The 21257-nt window shown below is 53.9% G+C and overlaps 2 protein-coding genes across 10 annotated transcripts in view; one reads left to right on the top strand and one right to left on the bottom strand.

Annotated features, from left to right (window-relative positions):
* The first annotated feature begins 1677 nt into the window (after positions 1-1677).
* Positions 1678-19149, top strand: HDGFL2 (HDGF like 2). Of its 5 annotated transcripts, none has more exons than XM_059697120.1 (16): positions 1679-1858; positions 4278-4354; positions 4446-4584; positions 10947-11138; positions 11610-11726; positions 11833-11904; positions 12991-13156; positions 13296-13371; positions 13471-13786; positions 15000-15103; positions 16104-16177; positions 16338-16408; positions 16761-16862; positions 17068-17281; positions 18005-18137; positions 18587-19149. In XM_059697120.1, exons 1-16 carry the CDS (start codon positions 1787-1789, stop codon positions 18684-18686), a joined length of 2025 nt encoding a protein of 674 aa, XP_059553103.1. In that variant the 5' UTR covers positions 1679-1786; the 3' UTR covers positions 18687-19149. The 5 variants fall into 5 exon arrangements, 4 of the variants coding, with proteins under 4 accessions (XP_059553103.1, XP_059553101.1, XP_059553100.1 ...); XM_059697118.1 differs by having other exon boundaries at positions 18584-19149; XM_059697117.1 differs by having other exon boundaries at positions 11833-11910.
* Positions 19145-21257, bottom strand: part of PLIN4 (perilipin 4) — a 13722-nt gene continuing 11609 nt past the window's right edge. For all 5 annotated transcript variants that reach the window (XM_059697111.1, XM_059697113.1, XM_059697114.1 and 2 more), the window contains exon 8: positions 19145-21256. In XM_059697111.1, the coding sequence (XP_059553094.1) occupies positions 20924-21256 (333 nt within the window). In that variant the 3' untranslated portion in view covers positions 19145-20923. The remainder of the gene's footprint in view (position 21257) is intronic.

Genomic DNA, 21257 nt, shown 5'->3' with positions numbered 1-21257 from the left:
AACCAGTTTCGGCGTAAATTCTTTTTTTAAAAAATATACTTTTATTGTTTTCAGAGAGGAAGGGAGAGGGAGATAGAAACATCAATGATGAGAATCATTGATTGGCCGCCTTCTGTACGTCCACACTGGGGATTGAGCCCAGTATTGATTGAACCGTGACCTCCTGTTCACAGGTCGATGCTCAACCACTGAGCCATGCCAGCTGGGCAACTAATGTAAGTTCTTTCATCAGACTGCTTACATCTTTCTTTCCCCTTTTCCCTACTTGATGTGTAAAAATGCTTGCAAGCTCCAAGATGTATGGTCATGTCTTTCCTACCAAGCTATGCTGCTGGTGGTTTACACTCCATACCCCAAAATGGGTCTCTTCTTCCTTTTCCTTTCCTACTCCTTCTCCTTCTTCTTTCTCCTCCTCCCCCTAATTCTTCTAATTATTATTATTATTACTAGCTAAGGCCTTAAAAAAAAGATTTTAAAAAAATGATTTTTAGAGAGAAAGGAAGAAAGAGAAACATCCATCGGCTGCCTCCTGCACGCCCCCTACCGGGATCGAGCCCCCAACCAGGGCATGTGCACGGACTGGGAATCGAACAGGCAACCTTTTCGTGCTCCAGAAGATGCCCAACCACACAGGCCAAAGCTAAACCATTTCTCTTAAAAAGACATTGAGCTGTGGAAGTTAAATTCTTTTATTTAACATTGAGTTCTTGGAGGGCAGGCTAACAATACCAATGCTGCCAGTATTTCCTAATGCCGGGCACAGTTGCCAGCGCCTTAGGCGTGAAGTTATTTAATCCTCGTGCCCTTATCAGATCAGTACATTATGAGTTCCATTTTACAGGTGGGTAGGCTGAGACACAGAGCCATTAAGTAACTTGGCCACGCAGTGCTAAAAACATTTTTCTTGAATGAATCAATATAGATTGGGTACTTTGTAGCTCTGGCACATGGTGTTCAATAAACTTTTTCTAAGTGTTTTGTGCATTTTCTGGGTGTCTGACCTAAGGACCCACTCAATGGTCCGCTCCTTCTAAGCCCCGCCCCCTGGGGGGTAGGCCAAGGCACCTCCCTATTTTGCACTTCCTCTCTTACGATATCCAATGGCGGACAGATGCATAAGCCACGCCTTCTGTGGTAGTCAATGGCCGCTCCCTACCTTGAGAGACTTCTTGTTTGGCATCCAACGGCCTGCAACTCTCTTTTAAGCCCCGCCTCTGGGAGTGGAGGCTATCAAACAACCCGCCGCCTACATTGATTGGGCCTTCTTTTCTGTGGTATCCAATGGCTTGCCTCCCTCATAAAGCCCCTCCTACTATGGCGACCCATGGCCCGCCCCTCTACCCTAAGCTCCGCCCCGAAGAAGTCTGGCCCCTCTCCACCCGGCTCCTGACCGCCTCCGTTTCCCTCCTTCCCCCTTTGCCCTTTCACCTCCCATAACCTCCTCTCCCTTCAATTAGGCCTCTGGGTCACGCCCCTCTGCTCTACCCGTTATCCAATCCCGTTAACGTGTTCTCCAACCCCCCTCTTCTCATTGGTCTCTGCGCTCCTCTATCCCGGCACGTGGTTCTGAGCGACCTTGTCTCCCGCCGGTGACGGCAGGAAGGTGGGACATCCGGCGGCGGCGCGCGGTCCAATGAGCACGCGCCGGTCGCTGCCCAAGCGACCGACTCCGCCCCCTGGGTTCCCTGCTCCCGCCCCCGGCTTCGCCTCCCGCTGCCGCCTCCACCGCTGCCGCCGCTGCCGCCGCTGCCGCCGCTTCCCGCGGCCTGGGCTTCCCGCCGCCAGCATGCCGCACGCCTTCAAGCCCGGGGACTTGGTGTTTGCCAAGATGAAGGGCTACCCGCACTGGCCGGCCCGGGTGAGGCCGCGCGGGAGATGTGCCAGGCGGAGGGTGGGGGGGCTGGGGGTGGGGCAGTAGACGGCCAGGGCCGGAGAGACTCGTGCGCCCGGGTTCTGGGGGGCGGGGGGGGGTCCCTGGTCCGAGGAACCCGCGTTCTTGGAAGTCTGGGGGTCCCGGGCCTGAAATACCACACGCCTGGTGTCTGGGAGCTGGGGGCCTGGGGAGCCTCGGGCCTTGTGCACTCGAGAGGTCTGGGGGACCCTGATTCTGGGGCACACACGCGCCGGGGGTCTGGGGAGGTCCCAGGCCTGAGGATCTCGCGCGCCGTGTTTTTATGGGCTCCCGGACCTGAGGAAAGCAAGCCGCGGGCCTGGGGGTCCCGGGCTGAGGTACCTGTGCTTCGGGGAGTCCCAGAGCCGAGGGAGGTTGGGTTTGAGCGATCTGGGCCCTGAGCGGACATGGTTCGAGTTGGAGGGAGACCCGTGAGTCTGCGGGGAACTGAGGAACGTGGAGTTTGAGGAGAGTGATCAAATTGATGGAAAGGGGACGTCCCGCCGAAGGACTTCCTGGGGGAAGCCAGAGAAGCCAAGTCCTGAGGGCTCTGGGGCCTTGTGTGAGGGTGGCTAGGGATGAGGGGTGCAGTAAGGGAGGAAGGCTTGAGGGTCAAGGCTGAGGGTGGCGAGGTCTGGAAACAGGGCTGGAGGCTCTGTTCCTGAGGTCACTGGAGCTGAGAGGGCTTGATCGGATCACGTCTGGGACATGAGAGGTTGGAGTAAGACTTGCTTGGGGAGACTCCCCCCCCCCACTCCCAGAGCCTGGTGGAGGAAGCTGGAGGGAGGGCTTGGGGTGTGGCTGTCCTCCCAAGGTGCTTGAATCAGAGACCAGCCCCTTGCAAAGGGAGATCGGTTCCAAAAGAGAGCGTATGAGGGAAGGGGGCTGGGCCAAGGGGACTTTGGGGGACCCCCTTTGCAGGAAGCTGTGATCCAAAGAACCCTTGTGGTCGAAGGATTCCATCCAGGTCTGAAAGGTAGTCCTGAGCCCAGGGTCCCTTATCAGGTCTGCAGAGTGAAGTTCTGGGCACTCTTCAGGGCAGGTCCGTGTGGAAGAGGACCTGGAGGTTATGGTCAACCCCAGGTCTTAGGGCCAGAGTTGCCCCCGGGCTGAGATTGGTGGACTGTGCTTGGTAGGACTGAAGGAATTTGGGGGTTGGGAGGACGAGGCTCAGGCAGCAGCCGGGGACAGTGAAAGGATGAGGTGGAAGATTTGACTAGAATAGAAGGAGTGCAGGGAGTCGCCAGAACAGTGCTGTGAGACTGCTGGAGTTTTCAGACTGGACCTTCCCTCCCTGTGGGTGGAAGTAAGCAGACGGTCAGCACTTGGAGCTGGGGGTTGGGGTGCAGGGAGGACACCATAGGATGTCAGGAGAGGCTCGGGGACCCCTGCCCAGAGACCAGTCTGGAGCTGGTGCTGTTACTAGGATGTCTGGGCTGTGAGCTCAGAGGCGGGCCCTGGGTGAGGCCAGAGCAGAAGATGGCCTGGAAGGCATGTTGGGCTGGGCCTCAGCTCAGGGTGCTGGAGTTTGGGGATGCTTCTGTGTGGGAGTGTGATGCTTGAGATGGATGCCAGAGATCCACAACCCAGGGCCAAGGATTTGAAAAGTAGCCTATAAAACAGGAAGGAAGCTGAGTGAGGGGAGCAGGGAAGATCTCAGCAGTCCCCGGGTATTGAGAATGTTAAGGAATTAACGGGGACCAGAGAACCCATTTTAACCTGATTGGCTCACTGTTATTTTCTTGGGGGGCACCAGAGCAATGAAACTTTATGGGCACTTCCCTTCTTTCCAGAGTACCAGCTTCTCCCTCTCCAACCCCCTTCCAGCTGGCTCTCTTCAGCCCTGAACATTTCCAAGCACCTGATTGGAAGTGCAGGGGCTGCTAACCTCCTGTGGGATGTGACTGACAGCTGCTAGAGCCCATGGGCCTGTAGGGGAGGGTGGGACTTCCTGGATGCTCAGGGCCTGTCTCCTGCAGCCCACCCCCCACCCTCTGCATCCTTGGAGCTGCCTGCTGCAGCCTCTGGGAGACCAACCACCCCACCACCCGATCCCCTCTTTGAGGGAGGGGTTCTTGTGGGAGGGTCCTGGTAGTTCATAGAAGCTGAGCTTGGCCCCACCCCCGGCTGATCAGAGGACTATTTTTGGCTTTGCTCAGGTATCTACCTTGGGGGCAACCCTGTGTGTGGAGGAGGGGATAAATATGCAATTGGGGGGCGGGGTACACAGGAATGCAGATGCCTAACTGGAAGGTGATGCATCTTCCTAGGTTGAAGGCTTCCCTTCTCCCAGCATGCTTTCCCTTAAGTAACTTGGCTAATTTCTGGGTTAGTGGGTGAACTTGCCCTGCCCCTCAGCTACCCCCTTACTGGCCTCTCACTGCAGATTGATGACATTGCTGATGGTGCTGTGAAGCCCCCACCCAACAAGTACCCCATCTTCTTCTTTGGTACACACGAAACGTAAGTGTCCCTCACTGGGCTTGATTTCCCCCAGGGGCGCCTCGCAGGGTGGCCTGGCTCACCTAGGACCGGCTGTGGTTTCTCTCTCCAGAGCCTTCCTGGGACCCAAGGACCTATTTCCCTACGACAAGTGGAAAGATAAGTACGGGAAACCCAACAAGAGGAAAGGCTTCAATGAGGGACTGTGGGAGATCCAGAACAATCCCCACGCCAGTTACAGTGCTCCTCTGGTGAGTACCTGGGGGTTGGGGACAGCTGGCGTGGGGTCTGCAGAGCCAAATCAAGTGGTGCTCACGTGCACTGGAGACTAGAAGTAGCCTTAGCTTGTCTCATAGGAAAAGGAGAGGCCTCTGGGACAGGGCTTCTCCCTCTTGGTGCTACTGACAATCTGGGCTGGATAATTCTGTGTGTGTGGGGGCGGGGGGTGGTGGCGACTTGGGCACTATAGAGTGTTAGGCAGCATTCCTGGCCCCAACCACTCGGTGCCAGGAGCATCCTTCCTCCCCCTGCTCCCCCCCCCCCCCCCGCCCCAGTTGTGACAACCAAGTATGTCCTCAGACATTGCCTTGTGTCCCTTGGGTGGGGTGGAGGGATGTGGGCTTACCCCTGGTGAGACCCACTGCTCTGGGATTAGTGTGAATTTATAATAGTGTTAGCTCTTATAAAACCTTTTGTTTTCTAAGAAAAACATTTTTCCTTTTAATAATAACCCCCACTTCTGCCATTACTGCCAGATTTTAGACTTGGAAAAAGACAGCAGTTAGCACATGTGAGAGTTCTTGCTTAAGTGGAAAAAAAATGCCAAGGATCATAGAGATGACATCTTAGTGGCACATCGGTATCTGAAAACATTCAGGGAAGGGAAAGATCTAGAAAAGTTGAAGTTAAGTTCATAGAAAGCTGTGGAAGGCTGCAGAAGGATGGCAGAGGGGTGCCTTGCCCTGGGTATTTTGGGGTGAGATGCAGATGAAGGGAGGCTAGGCTGGGGTTCTCCACTCTGTTGTTAACCACTGCTTTTGGGGTTTCTGTGGGTGGCGTAGGGAGGCGGAGTAGCCTGGCTTCAGCATGGGTGGGCTCAAGATTGGCTGGAAGCAAACTGACCAACGTGGCCAGAGCTTGGCTGGAAGAGAGAAAAAGTACTACCAGCAAGGTCTATGGGGAGGGAAGCAGGAGTCAGAGAGGGCTTGGTTCTGTGGGGCCAGGTCCTGCTTGAGAACTTCGGATCTTAAGATGGTTTGGGTGTGCCCCCTGTGGCTCAGTCCACCAACTGATCCAGCAGACTACTGTACTGACACCTGCACCAGCTAGGGACCAGGAATTCAAAATGACTCACACACTTCTTGCCTTCCAGGAGCTCATGGCCCAGAATTTAGGGTTCACTCAACAGGTGGACCAGGCTCACATATTTAGTGCATGTTGGGGGGTATTTGACTTTTACCTCCAGTGATGGGTCTGGGAGACAGAGGTCCCCCTGCTTTGATACCCACTCTTTTCCTTTGCTTTGCATGTCCCTAACTGGGAATCGGAAGGTCTTTAAGGTAGTTGAGTTTCATGAGCTCTTTTTCTGGCCCCACCTCAAGTTCTGTTTGGTTACATCCTAAGCTTATTGCCTCCTGGTGAATCATCACTCCATTTAATATTTATTGCACACCCACAGCTTGCTAAGTACTATGTAGATGCTTGCCCTCGAGGAAAGAGAACTCAAAAATGGTATGACCTTGACATTAAACTAGGCCCATGCAGGCTCCCCATGTTGAGAAGTAGCTCTGAGTGTGAGAGCTTATCACTGCTGTTTGGTTCTCTAACCAGTCTATGCCTACAGATGGAATATCGGTTTAAAGTCTAGATCCCTGGACCTCACCCCTACTCCCCTAGAGGTTTAGGTTTAGTAGTTTAGGTCGGAGCTCTGGGGACCTTGGGGTTTTTCTTCCCAGGCATCATCCTAGATGCTTCTGGTGGAGCCAGTCTACAGACTTAGAGTCATTGCTTTATGGGTACCTGAACAGTCTCTTTTTTCATCCTCTAAGTTTGCAGTTTATTTTTACATTTTGAGTGGGAATACAGTGTCATGGTACAAAATTGAAAAGGTACAAAAGGGGTGTACAGTGAAAAGTAATTCCTGCGTCCTGGTCACTCTGTTTCCATTTCCTCTTAAGACAGCCACAGCTACCAGTTCCTTATATATCCTTCCAGGATTCTTTATGCATATAAAACCCTATAGCTTTCTTTTTTTAAAGCATATAATTCTCTACTTTGCTTTATCCCCCCAATAATATAGCTTGATGACTGGCCCATGGCAACATGCAGAGAATAGCCTCATTCTTTCTGACAGCCTTAACTCATCTGGTGCTCCTACCAGGAGTGTCTGGCAAGGCCTGTTCCACATCCCTTGGCCAAGCCAGGAGGTGAAAAATGGTATCTTGCTATGGTTCCAACTTCATTGTCTTTTGATCCACACAGTAATCCTAGAGTGGGGTGGGCCAGTGGCATTTTCCCCATTTTACAGATGAGCAAACTAAGGCCCAGAGAGTTCACTTGATTGCTCAGAGGGACCCAGCTTGAATCTGAGACCTCTTTGGGGGAGGCTGTCCTAGGCACCATGGAATATTGAACAGCTTCTCTGGCCCCCATGCACTCAATGCCAGGAGCACCCCATCATGAATGTCTCTAGACGTTGCCAGATGAGGGACAAAGTCACCCTTGGTTGAACACCATTGACCCAGAAGGGTGCCATTTACTGTCTCTGGTCACTGATACAGAAAGAGGTAAGGGGACCTATCTAAGGTTCTCAAGCTGGTTAGAGTAGAGCTGGGACTAAAACCTAGGCCTCCCGCCTTCCGGGGTAAAATTACTTTCCCTCTGGCTGATAGAAGCCATGATAAGGGCCTAGAGGATGAGAAGGAAGGCCCCAAGAATAACCTCTATACATCAGGGGTGGGGAACCATTTTTCTGCCAAGGGCCATTTGGATATTTATAACATTCGTGGACCATACAAAATTGTCAACTTAAAAATTAGCCTGGTAGCCTGGCCAGTGTGGCTCAGTGGTTGAGCATCAACTCATGAACCCAGGAAGTCGCGGTTTGATTCCTGGTCAGGGTACATGCCCGGGTTGCAGGCTTGATCCCCAGTGGGGTCATGCAGGTGATAGCTGATCTATGATTCTCATCATTGATGTTTTTAGCTCTCCATCTCTGAAATCAATAACAATCTTTTTTTAAAAAAAGGGCAGTGCTATGTGGCATCTGAACCTAGGTTCAAGTGAGCAAATGTGTGTCAGGTATCTTGTAAGTGCAAGATAGTAGTTGGGAATGAGGAGGCCAGGCTGGATTTCACCTTCCCTTTCCACCTCATTCATATCTAGATTCAGTAAGACATTGAGAGAAATGAGTGCTCATCTCATCACATAGCCACTGGATGTCCAAATGTCCCCCAAACTTCTCCACATGGATCAGAGTTCCCAACACTTAGATACCATGGGCTGACCCAGATCAGAGCTCCTGGCTCTACCCACAGGCACAGTGTAGGGCAAGTCACTTAGTGTCCAGAGTCTCGGTTTCCCTAATTGTGGACCACGCCCATTCATCCCAATCACCTGACTGGGCCACGGAGGCACAGTTGATCAAGAGCTCGGTAGAAGCGAGGAGGCATCTAGTCAGCACTAGCTGTGTGCGGGACCCAGGCTTCGTGGCCGAGGGGAACCTGCCTTGCATCCCGTCTCTGACACTTGCTGTGCTGTCTTGTCACACCAGCTTTTTTCTCATCTGCAAAATGAGGATAACAGCTTCCACAAGTTACACACAGAGAGAAAGAGAGGGGGAGAGAAGAGAGAGGATGAGCTCAGTGTTTGGTGGTTTGCACTTGACTTAACACTTGCAAATGCATTGGACCAGCCAGTTAGTCACTTACTCTCCAAGGGACAAACAGGATAGCATCTCCTTTCTCTGTCTACCAGTGGTGCTCCTCAGTCCTGGAGGACAGTGTGACAGAAACCCACCATAAAAGCGTGATTCCTCTAGCGTTTTAGGTGTGGGCCTTAGCCTACTTAGTTTTATACTTTTTAATCTTGTCAACCATACAGACAAGGCCCTGCCTCCCTGCCTAAGGTCACAGTGATGCAAGGGAGACAAAAGGTGTTTGGTGCTGAGTTGCCAAGTCCTGTCAACACATGATTCTCATTTTTCTCTCCTGTTAAATAGGGATTGTGGTGAAGGCCGGGGGGGCTTATGACTTCAGTTTCTCGGAGGGGGAAGAATGTGGCTCTGTACCCGGAGTGAGCATGGAGTGGGGAGTAATGGCGGACTGAGTCCCTCCCAGCCATTCCATCCGCTCGGTCCTTCCTGTGTCACTGCCATCCCCGGTCTGGCTGTGGCGCCCACGCTTCTACTCTCACATTTCCATTCTCTTCTATTTGATGTGCTGCTGGGACTTGGCCTCTACCTCTGTCCAGCTGTTCATGACCCGTCTTCCCTCCTCCTGGCCACCCAGGCACACAAACCTCCACCTCTCCTTGCTCCTCTTTCTAGTCTCACTTAGTTCGTCCCGTTGGTGCAGCCCTCTCCTGTCCTCTCATGCCCTTTTGGTCCTCCTCGCTTTTTTCTTGGCCAGCGTGCATGCCCTGTTCCAATCCATAGAACTGTCATCACACCAAGGGAATGTGGCTTTTTGGGGGTAGTGTCTTTTTTCTTAATTGGGGTAAAATTCACATAACATAAAATTCAGAATTTTAAAGCATACAGTACAATGGCTTTTAATACTTTCACAATGTTGTGCAACCATCACTACTATCTGATTCCAGAACATTCCTATCACCCCCAAAGAAACAACCTTCTTCATTAGCAGTCACCCTCAATTCTCTCTTGCCCAAACAGTAGGAACTACTAACCTACTTTCTGTTTTGATGATTTTGCATATTCTGGACATTTCATATGAATGGAATCATGTATTTGGCCTTTGTATCTTCTCTCACTGAGCATGCTTTCAAGGTTCACTCGTGTTGGTTAGCATGTGTCAGAGCTTCATTCCTTTTTATGGCTGAATAGTATTCCATTCTATAGCTATCCCACATTTTATTTACTCGTCAGTATATAGACATTTGGGTTGTTTCCACATGATTCCAGAGAATGTAGCTTTTAAGATCTCAATCTTGTTCTTTAAAAAATCAGTTATTTAGAAAAGAGGTACATACTGTGAAAAAACCTGGTCAGATTTTACACTTGGATTTGGCTGGGTGCCTCCCCTCATGCTGTGTTGTAATTGCATTTACTTGTCTGTATCCCCATTAGACTATGAGGTTCCCAAGAACAGGGACCCTGTCTTACTCGTCTGTAGCCCCAGCACAGGCCCAGGCATATAGCAGGTATTCCGTGATGTTCATTGAATGACTGAATGATGGCTATATATGACCGGGCCCATCCGTCTTCCTCACACAAACATAAAACATACAGAAGTTCAAAAAGGGACCCGAGAAAGCCCTGTGGCCTGTCATTGTGCCATCTGCTGACCGCCTCGAGCCTTGATCACCCCTGCCTCACCTGGCCGGGCCTAACCCCCCCAGCCTCTCTGCTGTCATTTGCTTTTCTTTCGCTGTGCCTCTCCCCGCCCCGCACCCTCCCCCCCTACTTGTCCAGATTCCTTAGGGGAACCTTCACTTATGCCAATCCTGTCTTCCCAAATGCCTCTAGCCCCTATCCCTTTGCATGCTTGGGACAACTCCTCAGCTCAAATGTCATGTCTTCTGAGGTCCCCCTCCCAGTGCAAAATACTCCCACCACCTGGCATACACCTCTCTCTGATCCTTCCCACTCATGTGCTGATATCTTCATTGCTGCCCTTCACCACAGTGTGACATTGGTCTGTCCAGGTGGCTATGGTTGGTTTCTCCCATTAGATTGTAAGTTCCCCAGGGGCAGGGACCATGTTCTGTTCATATCTGTGCACTTACCATCTACCTAGCACAGTACCTGACACCGAGTACCTCCTCCCAAAAGTGAGTTGTAAATGAGCCTAGCATATGGTTCGAGTAGAACAAATGCCACACATAAGGTTGTGTCAGAGCTTCATCCCGCTTTATGGCTGAATAGTATTTCATTCTATAGGAATTTGGGGTAAAGCAGAAATAACAGTGCCTTGAAGTTTAAGCCCAGAGGTCCTGTGTTAGGTCAGCTCCCTTCTCTTAATTATGAGAATAATAATAATAGTAATAGTAATAAAAAGCAAGCCTTGATGGATCTCTTGCCAGTCTGGGCACTGTTCTAAGTACATCACATACCACTTGTGTCTCATCCCTGTGAGGCCAAAGCGGTGACATCCTCATTGCTTTGATGTGGAAACTGAGGTACAGAGAGGCTTAAGTCACTTGCCCAGGGTTTTACCATGAGTCCCACAGTGCTTGAATCATAGTTTTGTCCATCTCAGCCTCCTGCCTCAGTTCTCAGGGCTTTCTGGGCCTCAATTTCCCCATTGGGAAAGTGAGGAGGCCCTGGCATTTGAGACACTGCCACTGGTGGGTGCTGTCCTCTGGGTCGCTGCCCTGGTTGGGAAATCCACCCAAGCCTGAGAATGAACTCACTGTCTCTGCCCCCTCCTCCCAGCCGGTGAGTTCCTCTGACAGTGAGGCCCCTGAAGCTGACCCTGCAGGGAGGAGTGAGGACGACGAGGACAGGGGCGTCATGACTGTCACAGCCGTGACTGCTGCAGCTGCCAGCGACAGGATGGAGAGTGATTCAGACTCAGACAAGAGCAGTGACAACAGCAGTCTGAAGCGAAAAGCATCAACCTTGAAGGTAGGGGTGGGGTGGGGCAGGTGCACCTGGCCTGTGAGGGGCTGGTGGCCCAGCAATGCCCTGACTCTTTCTCCTTCCAGCCTGAAGTTGCATCCTGCAGCTTATTTACCCACTCCTGGTTTTTTAATCAGATTCTTGAAGGGTCCCAGTTGACCTCGTTAAAAGTTCTAGAGCAAGGGTGGGGAACCTTTTTTCTGCCAAGGGCCACTTGGATACTTATAACATTCTCGTGCCAAAATTATCACCTTAAAAATTAGCCTGCTATATTTGGTCAAACATTTAATTAACTCATCTCTAATGCCTTGGCAGGCCAGACCAAATGATTTCTTGGGCCTTATATGGCTCTTGGGCCAGAATTCCACACCCCTGTTGTAGAGTTCGAGCTCTTTCCCGGGATAAGAGGGGTCCGGGGGAGACGGCTCTGCTGAGCACATATGCTTTTCTGGTCTGTTTGGGTTGCTCTCCCTCCAGATGTCGGTCTCAAAACGAGCCCGGAAGGCCTCCAGTGACCTTGATCAGGCTAGTGTGTCCCCGTCTGAGGAGGAGAACTCTGAAAGCTCATCTGAGTCAGAGAAGACCAGTGACCAGGTGAACAGGTGGTTTGCTCCGTAGGTGGGTGGGGAGAGATACACAGGTGGGAACTGAGCAGTGGCCAGCCAGTTGAATTCTGTTCAGCTCTCTTCTCTCTGCCCAGGATTTCACCCCTGAGAAGAAAGCCATGGTTCGGGTGCCACGGCGGGGCCCCCTGGCAGGACGGAAGAAAAAGGTAGAGGTGTGTTGTGTGGTTTTTTTAAAGTATGTTTTCATTTAACTTATTTATTTTTGTTAAATACGGATATCTTTATTGATTTCAAAGGAGAGGGGGAGAGAGAGATAGAAACATCAATGATGAGCGAGAATCATTGATTCGCTGCCTCCTGCACACCCCCTACTGGGGATTGAGTCTGTAACACAAGCATGTACCCTGACCTCTTAGTTCCTGGGTTGACGCTCAGTCACTGAGCAACACCAGCCAGGCTAGAGGTGGTTTTTTGTTTTTTTTTTTATGCTCACCTGGGAGAAACTCTTAGAGCTTCTCTCAAGGTCACCAACGACTGTCCACAATTAGAGTCGGGTCCTTTTTGAAGGAGGATAGGGCATAGGCCAGGGCACTGCTGACTTCCACCTCTGGCTTCACTGATGGCCTCAGCCCCTAGTTTCTGAGTACCATGTGTGCAGAGCACTTCCCTGAGCAGATGACCTATTTTTTTGCCACTCCTGTCTTTTACAGGTGTTGGCATCAGAAGGGAATGAAGCACTCTTAGTTGTCCCTTGTGTGTGTGTGTGTGTGTGTGTGTGTGTGTGTGTGTGTATGGATGTATGTATTGTATGTGCTTGTGTGTGTGTGAGCATGTGCATACCTGTACAAGTGTGCATGTGTGGTGTGTACAAGTACATGAGTGTGTTGTCTGACATGTATGAGCTATGTACGAGTTATATACAAGTGTTATGTGTATTGTGTACATGTACACACGTGGATGTGAGTGTATATGTACAAGTGTGTGCTGGGGACTCAGGAGCTCGGGGGCAGAGACAGTGGAAGAGGGCAGCACATCTAATTGGGCCTCCAGGCAAGATTTTAAAAAGCTCTTGCCACTGGGAAAAATCCTTGCACTTCACCCAGGAGGAGGGAGGTCTGGGGAGGTTATGCACTGTGACCAAGGTGAAGGATCAGGCAGCTGTAGGCACATCCAGGGCTGCCTATGATGCTAAGCCTAAAAAGCTTTTTTGGGGGAGGTGAAATGTTGTGGATTGGGGTCTATAGGGGGTGCTGGGGTCTGCTCTCTCACCTCCATGCCCCGGCCTCTTCCAGAAGCCGCCATCGGCCTCTGACTCAGATTCCAAACCAGAATCTGAAGGGGTCAAAGGTGAGCCAGTGGCCGTGGCCAGGTCGGCCTCTTCCTCCTCTTTGGCCTCCTCGTCCTCCTCCTCAGACTCGGATGTGTCAGTAAAGAAACCTCCCAGGAGCAGGAAGCCAGGTAGGGTAGCTGGCACCGGTTCTGACCTGGTTCCCTGGGGCCTGCCCCACATGGGCCCTCGCCTCTGGGCTGGGCTGTGGGGGTCCCCTGCCCCGCCTGGAGGACAGTGCAGAAGAAGGCCACCCTTTCTTTTTCGTAGCTGAGAAGCCTCCCCCCAAACCCCGCGGGCGGAAACCGAAGCCTGAGCGGCCCCCGAGCAGCTCAAGCAGTGACAGGTGGGTTGCTTCTGATAGGGTCCTCAGCCAGGCTGTGGGTGGGTCTGGAGCAGTGCCTTCTGAGGACAGGCCCCCTCTCTAATTGGCCTGCACCCCCAGCGACAGTGAGGAGGTAGACCGAATCAGCGAGTGGAAGCGCCGTGATGAGGAACGGCGACGTGAGCTGGAGGCCCGGCGGCGCCGGGAGCAGGAGGAAGAGCTGCGGCGGCTCCGGGAGCAGGAGAAGGAGGAGAAGGAGCGGAGGCGTGAACGGGCTGAGCGTGGGGAAGCCCTGCAAGGGGGCAGTGGGGGAAGCAGCGGCGATGAGGTCAGGGATGAGGAAGAGCCCGTCAGGAAGCAGCGTGGCCGGAAGGGTCGGGGACGGGGGCCCCAGTCCTCCTCTGACTCGGAGCCGGAGGCTGAGCTGGAGAGAGAGGTGCGCCCCACCTGGCGGGGGTCATGTAGCCCATGGGGGTTGGCGGGGAAACATGGGTAACTGAAGAGGCTTCTCCCTAACACCCACCCCTTCAAGTCCATTCCTTTATCCAGCATGTTTATTGAGCACCTGCTGTGTATTAGACCCTGTTCTGGGTGCTGGGGGTGTGGCACGAAAGCAGTGGGTGACACACAGAAACCCCCAATGTTAAGGAGCTGATATCCGAGGGAGGGAGAAAGAGTGTAAACAACATTAAAATGTTACATGGTGCTTTCCGGAGCATTCTGTGCTAAGAGGAATAAGGCAGAGGGGAGGCCATGAAGTGCTGGGATGGGAGGGTTTCTATTTTAAATGGGGTAGACCCTAAAGGCTTCAGTCAAGAAGGTGACATGTAGGGATCTGAGTTAAGTGGGAGGTGATCTGGGAAGATAACTTGGAGAACAACTTCCAAGACTGTGGGCATAGCCTGTGCAAAGGCCCTGGGGCAAGACCATGCCTGGCATGTTGGAGGAAGAAGAAGGGCTGTATGGCTGGATCAGAGTGAGCCAGGGGGAGAGAAGAAGGTGAGGTCAGGGAGGGAATGGAGTCAGGATGTGCAGGGCCTTGTGGACTGTGGGGAGGACTTAGACTTTTACCCTGAGGGAAGTGGGAGACCTGAAGGGCTGTCTGCAGACAAGGGGTGGATCTGACTTAGATGTCCACATGTGTCCTCTGGCCACTATGGGGTAACAGCTTGTGGGGTGAGCATGGGAGCAGTCAGGAGGACTCTGATGCCAGCAAAGGGCAGTGGTGACAATCAAGCCCCATGTGTTGGTGTGGGCCTGAATCCGAGAGTCTGACTGACTTCCAAGGTCCATCACATTCTAGACCAGGATCCCACTTTACGTGGGAATGGGGAAAGCCTGACAACACCCTGTTCTCTCCCAGTTGCTTTCCCTTGTCCCAAAGGGGGGACCAAGTTCCCTGCCTCAGGAAGTGTCCTGCTGGGAAGAAAGAATACGAAGGGCTGCCCCACTGTTGGTGGGCCTTTCAGAGCCTGAGATCTGCTGCCAGGGATGGATGGGACACAGGGACCTTTCCCATTCCATCCTGTCCATTCTACCAGCTCCCAGCAGTGTTAAGGTGGTGGCAGGAAGTGTTGTCTCCCCAAGGGGGAGTTCAGGAGTTCAGAGCCAGCCCCTGCCGCTCCAGCCCCTCTATTTTGCTGCTGCAGGTGAAGAAATCAGCTAAGAAGTTGCAGCCACAAAACACAGAATCCATGAAGAGACCCAGCCAGAAGGAGAAGAAAGGGCGCCCTGAGGAGAAGCCCCGATCCAGGTCAGCACTCACTTAGCCTGTCTGCCCTAGCTCCCCGAGGCCCATCCTGGTCCCCAGGTTCTCACTCCTTATTGGAGGGGCCCAGCTTCCAAATTTAGTTTGCTAAACAGATCCTGTTGAAGTGTCCTCTGTTCAGGATTGTGGTCCTTGACTGGGGTGTTCCAGACATCAAGTGAATGGGGGCCAGGGATGCTGCTCGACACAGCATAGAATGCAGGATGGCCCCCACAGAGAATGACCTGGCCCTAATGTCAGTAGTGCCAAAGGGGGAACTGTCCCCAGACCAGTGGTTCTCAGGCTTTTTAAGTCCAAGACCCACTGTGGGGCCAGCACATCTCCCTGACATTTTGAAATGGAATTCCAGCCACTGGTTGGAATCTACCCCCTGGGAACTTGCAGCCTGACTGTCGAGTAGAGTATAGAACTGGAACCATGTTTTGTTTTGTTTTGTTTTTTAAATATATTTTATTGATTTTTTACAGAGAGGAAGGGAGAGGGATAGAGAGTTAGAAACATTGATGAGAGAGAGACATCCACCAGCTGCCTCCTGCACACCCCCTACTGGGGATGTGCCCGCAACCAAGGTACATGCCCTTGACCGGAATCGAACCTGGGACCTTTCAGTCCGCAGGCCGACGCTCTATCCACTGAGCCAAACCGGTTATAGCGAACTGGAACCATGTTAACGAGTGTTGCTCTTGTTTATGAGTGTCCAAGTGGAGCGCCTTTTAATAACTCATTCACTGGGTCTTACATACTAGACATTAACCCGCAGCCACATAAAAAAAAAAAAAAAAGAACTTTGAGATTTCACATGGTTTGTCCTAGGTGCCTGTCTTAGACCAGGTCACGAAGATCCCTGACCCCTCCTCACAGCTTTGGGGCCTCCTAAAGGTTTTCTTCTGTAGCTCCCGGCCCTTAGTGGGGAGGATGGCAGTGGTTAGGGCAGGGTGGCTTCGTGGATGTTGGTCAGAGGCCTAAAGGGATTGAGTCTTCACAGGCCCATGAAGGTGGAACGAACCCGGAAGCGGTCAGAAGGGTTCCCATCCGACAGGAAGGTTGAGAAGAAGAAAGGTGAGGGCCCAGCTGTCACAGTCGCTGCCAAGGTCTTGCAGCCCACAGTTGCTGAGGTCGGGAGGGGGGCAGGTTCTTCTGTCACGTAGTGGTGCTCAGGCCCTTGGCCAAGTCGGCTTGGGAGCTGAGGCCCAGGCAGTGCGTTCTCTCCTGGCCACAGAACCTTCCGTGGAGGAGAAGCTTCAGAAACTGCACAGCGAGATCAAGTTCGCCCTAAAGGTCGATAATCCGGTAAGACACACCTTGGGGTCATGAGAAGCCCCTTTGCCTGATGAAGCAGTCCCTGCCACCCCTGCATGTCTGGAGCTCCCTTAGAAGTCTCCAGGAATTGAGGCAAATCCAGGGTTCCTTGGGGTGGATGGGGCGGGGTGGGGCGGGATCCATTGTTTTTATTGTGTGTCCCCTAGCTGATGTGCAGTGCTCAGTGTCCCTGCCAGCTGGTGCTGTGGGCGGGCCCCAAGATCCCTCCAACTCTGGGTCTTTCTGCAGCTCTTTCCACAGGGAAAGCCCTGAGGTGCCCTACTCTGACCTATTGGGTCGCCTAGGTGCTATCCCTCCTTACTTCTTACTTTCCCACCCTCAGGATGTGAAGAGGTGTTTGAACGCACTAGAGGAGCTTGGGACCCTGCAGGTGACCTCGCATATTCTCCAGAAGAACACTGATGTGGTGGCCACGTTGAAAAAGGTACAGTTGGAGCCCAGGGTTGGAAGCAGGCCGGGGTCTAACCACAGCTGCCCTTGGTCAGTGAGGAGAGGGCCGGTGGACTGCCCAGGGGTGTGCCAGTCTCCGTGGGAGGTGCCCAGGTGGTGGCAGCAATAGGGAGGGTCTCAGGGCGGGGAGGGGGGGTGAGGCCAACTACACTCCCTGAGCCAGGGCTCTTGGCGGGCAGATTCGGCGTTACAAGGCCAACAAGGAGGTGATGGAGAAGGCTGCGGAGGTCTACACCCGGCTCAAGTCTCGGGTCCTGGGACCAAAGGTTGAGGCCATTCAGAAGGCAACCAGGACTGGAGTGGAGAAGGAGCCAGCGGAGGCAGAGAAGCCTGAGGAGGCTCCGGTTGGAGAGGAGGCCCCGTCGGAGAGGCCGGAGGATGAGGCCAGTGCTGGTGAGCTGGTGGGCTCCTCCCCTGACGACAGTGGTGGTGTGTCCTGGTGCTCTCTGCGCAGGCCTGGCTTTGTCCCCAAGGCAGCTCGTGGCTGGTACACGCACACACCTCTGCCCCTCACGGTCTCTGGACTCTCAGAGTCAGGCAGTGTAGGAGGGCGTGTGTGTGTGTGTGTGTGTGTGTGTGTGCCAAGTGTGTGTGAGCCAAGTAAGGCACAGGCCTTGGGCTGCAGCTGGAGGGTCATGGGTGAGCTGAGAGGAAAAAGGATGTTTCCAGCAGGGACAGTGGCCTTTGGGAGCAGGAGGTGTTCCTGCTGGCGTCACCTGGTCCTCATGACAGATGCTTAGAGTAGCCCTTCAGACTGGTGTTAAGTTGGCTCGGCTGAAAAAGCCTCAGCAGCCGGGGGCTAGCCCGGCGGGGTGTTACCTCTGCCCCAGCCTCAGCACTCATTTACTGGCCCCTCCCTTCTTCAGGGGCCTGGGCCTGGGCCGGCTGCAGAAGCACATGCAGCCAGCCGGGGCCTGGTGGAGCTGACAGTCCCCATGCGACTGGGAGGCACGGAGGTAGAGGTGATTGTGGACACATGGGGCCAGGGTCCTTCAGGGGTGTCGAGGGTCCCCTGTCCCAGAGCTGGCTTGCTCTCCCACCTGCTCTCAATGGGAAGGGGACAGGGGTCCTGGGCAATAGCACCACAGTGTCGTATGCCCCCCTTCCCTCCCCCAGATCTCTCAGCCTCAGTGAATGGTGAGGCCACATCCCAGAAGGGTGGGAGCACGGAGGACAAGGAACAGGAGGAAGGACAGAACTTGGAAGAGGGGCCAGTGGGGGGCTCCTCTGAAGACTTGTTACACAATGAGTAAGTGTCCCTGGGGGCTGTGGCACTGGGGGTGACTTTCTAAGAAAGCAGGGGAGGGGGGCAACTTGCTGAGAAGGCACCCTGATGTCTGGGCTGCTTATCCTGGTCAGGGTCCCAGAGACTTGGCCCCCAGGTGCTGGCCTCCCATCCCCTACCTTGGCAACAGACCCCTCAGGACGCCCCAGGCGAGGGAGCTGAGCTGCCCTGGGTCAGATCCTAGAGACAGCGGCTTCCTCCCAACTCCCCAGGAGTGGGTGCAGGCAGTCTCTTTCACAACCACCCTCGAGTGTGGTGTGCGGCCTGCTGAGAACCCCAGACCATTCAACACACACCCACTGCATCGGGCACGGTGGGATGGGCCTAGGGCTTTTAGTTTGTCAGTGCTAGACGGAGATAGACAGACAGAAAGGCAGTTTGCTCACCCCCACCGTGCTGTGCTTCACCAGCAGCGCGAGGGAGGGCCCCGACCTGGACGGGCCAGGGAAGGACCGGCAGGAGCGCCAGAGGGCGCACGTGGACTCTGAGTCCCTGGACGACGAGGACAGCTGAGCCCCGGGCAGCCCGGCGGCCAGGCCCCGCCCGTCATGTAGATGCCCGTAGGCCTGCCCCACTCCTTCCCGGCCGCCCAGGGAGCAGAGAACTGTTGGGGAGATGCTGTGCTCTTCATTTGTATTTGTCCCTCGGGGTTTTTTTTCTGCCCAATTTCTGTGATTTCCAACCGACATGAAATGACTATAAAGGGTTTTTTTAATGAAAAAAATCACTTTTATTGGCTTGGTTTTCTAGTGTTACTGGTGCAGCTGGGCTAGAATGGGGAGAGGTCTGTAGCTGTCAAGGGCCCTATTGGGGACAAAGGGTTTAAGCCATAGTGTCACCCTATACAGTGAATGTGAGCTTGGTTTTAATGGTGTTCCCTGCCCGGCAGGCCTGATGGTGAAGAAATGGGGTGGGAGCAAGGCCTTTCCAAAAATAATAAAGGAAAAATAAAACTCTCTGAACTTCGAGGCTCAAATGGAAGCTGTGGTTTGATGTCCTGGGTTTGGCTGCCCAGTGCCCAGAAAGGAGAAACAAAGAGGCCAGCGGGGGGGTGGGGGGGGGCGTGGAGGCAGGTCCCGGACAGTGGCTACCATGTTCTCCCCAGAAGCCGCTGCCTTGCTCCACTGACTCAGTCGTTTTCCCTCTTGCCCAGACTGCAGGTGGCACTGCGAGCCCCCCTCCCTCCACCCCCCCCAAGTCAAGAACCAGTGTGCTTGGCACTGCCAGTTCAGGGCATTCAGGCCAGGAAGTGTCCTGTGGGTTGTTTCCTTTACACATTCTGAGAGCATAAGCACTGGGGGCAGGCCTCCCTGTGTGACATCAGGCAAGTGGCACTCCCGCTCTGGGCTTCTCTTTTCTCACCTGGACAGGGGCTGACTAGCCTCACAGGGAAGTCTTGTGGATTTAGATGGAGGATGTGTGTGTGACTCCCGGCCAGGCACCTGCCCTCGGCGGTTTCTGGCTAAACAGTGGCCCCCTTTGTGTCCCCCTGTCCCGCGTGAGCCCACCATCCTAGCCGAGAGGGAGACTGGTATGGCAGGGATTTCTTGAGACCTGCCCGCCCCCCATTTGGTTTGGCTGGACTTGAAGTCAGGTCACTTTGCTGGGTTTCTGTGAATAGCTGAATTCCCGGTGTCTTCACCTCTGATAACCTTATGTGTTGGAGGTCGAGGAAAGAAAGTCTTGGAAGGTTCACTGACTGGTTCTTTCGTCAAGCCAGGTGCCAGCACCCCAGTGCAGAGTCCCTCCCAGATGCTGGCAGCCTTTGGTAACCCTTAGGGAGAGTGAGCCCGTTCATCCTTGAGCTCAGAGCACCTGATCATTTCTGAGAAGAGGGTGCAGTGTGGGGGCGTGCTGTCGGCATGGTGCAGGTTCTGGGAAGATGGAAGCTGGACCCGGCTTGGGCTGCTGGTGTTCTGATGTCAGCTCCCAGATGGAGAGAGGCCTAGGCCAGTGAGGGGGAATTTCTTGGATGGACATCCTGAGTTTTCACATCTCGGGGCAGGGGCAGGGGGCTTGGCCCTCTGGCTGGGGTTGCAGGGATGTTCCCACCATTGCAGGCCCTCGTCTCCAGCCTGGAGCAAGTTACCAAGACCTGAAGGATCACTCAGCACCTTTTGTCCCATCCTCCCTGGGCCCTGCCCCTGTGGGGAAGCCCTTTCATTCCGCCATAGGCAGCCTCTGGGCTCAGATGCCCCAGGGACCAGAACCTCAGCTCTGTGATCCCGTGAGTGGCCCGTAGGACAGGGCAGGTGGGCAAGCAGAAGAGGCAGGAAGGGACTTGATTTGTAGCCCCCCAAAGCCCCTCTAAACAATGCAGTTCCCCAGAGCCCTTTAGGCCACATTCAGCAAAGGCAGTTGGGACACTGCCTCCGGATGGTGGTGGCATTCTGGTACATTGCGGTGCAAGGTGTTTGCTAGGTCTGGGGTAGATGCTTTCAAAGTGAGTACAGAGGAGCAGGACTACCCGCTAAGCTGGTAGCTGACGGCCCAGACTGGGGTGGAAGACCCCCATCCCCTGCAAAGATGATGGGGCTCCTAGTGGGGACTGCTAGGAGAATCTTCTAGACTCAGGCACATTTCACTTCTCTTTCGTAACTGGAGTGCTTGCTCAGGTTCTTCAAGTGCAGGCCCTCTGTCAATGGTCTTAGCAACCCTGGGCTCCTAGGCCAGCCATGCTTGGGAAGAAAGGTAGATGGGGCAGTCCCAGAGCTTCAGGGAGTTGGGGCTGGGGAGGCTCTGAGAAGGACCTACAGTTGCTGCCCACTAGGGTGCAGGTCAAAGGGTCCCACCAGCCAGCTGAGCGGGGGGCTATGCTGCACGCTCTCCAGCAGCTTCTCCAGCCCTTGCCAGGCCTGGCCTACACTCTCACGGCTCTGAGCCAGGCGCTCGGCTGGCAGCTCTGCAATGGAGCTGGCGGAGGAGACGACACCATACAGCTCACAGAGGCTGTGCCTCGCCTGCCTGACCCGCTGCTGGAGCTCGGCTGGGAGACCCTGGAGGCTGGAGGCTAGGGTGCTGTAAGCCACGTGGAGCTGCTGGATGAGTCCACACGTCCTGGACAGAGCCCCCAAGTCTGACACC

Source organism: Myotis daubentonii, chromosome 5 (genome assembly GCF_963259705.1).
Source record: "Myotis daubentonii chromosome 5, mMyoDau2.1, whole genome shotgun sequence".
In the NCBI taxonomy this organism is placed as follows: domain Eukaryota; kingdom Metazoa; phylum Chordata; class Mammalia; order Chiroptera; family Vespertilionidae; genus Myotis; species Myotis daubentonii.
Note: the sequence above shows the minus strand (reverse complement) of the source record. Positions and strands in the feature narration are given on the sequence as shown.

Coding starts and splice junctions, on each gene's coding strand:
- HDGFL2 (XM_059697116.1), top strand. CDS start 1,787: ATGCCGCACGCCTTCAAGCCCGGGGACTTGGTGTTTGCCAAGATGAAG. Junction 11,911..12,990: donor GACGGAAGAAAAAGGTAGAG/GTGTGTTGTGTG, acceptor GGCCTCTTCCAG/AAGCCGCCATCGGCCTCTGA. Junction 17,282..18,004: donor GGAGGATGAGGCCAGTGCTG/GTGAGCTGGTGG, acceptor TCCCTCCCCCAG/ATCTCTCAGCCTCAGTGAAT.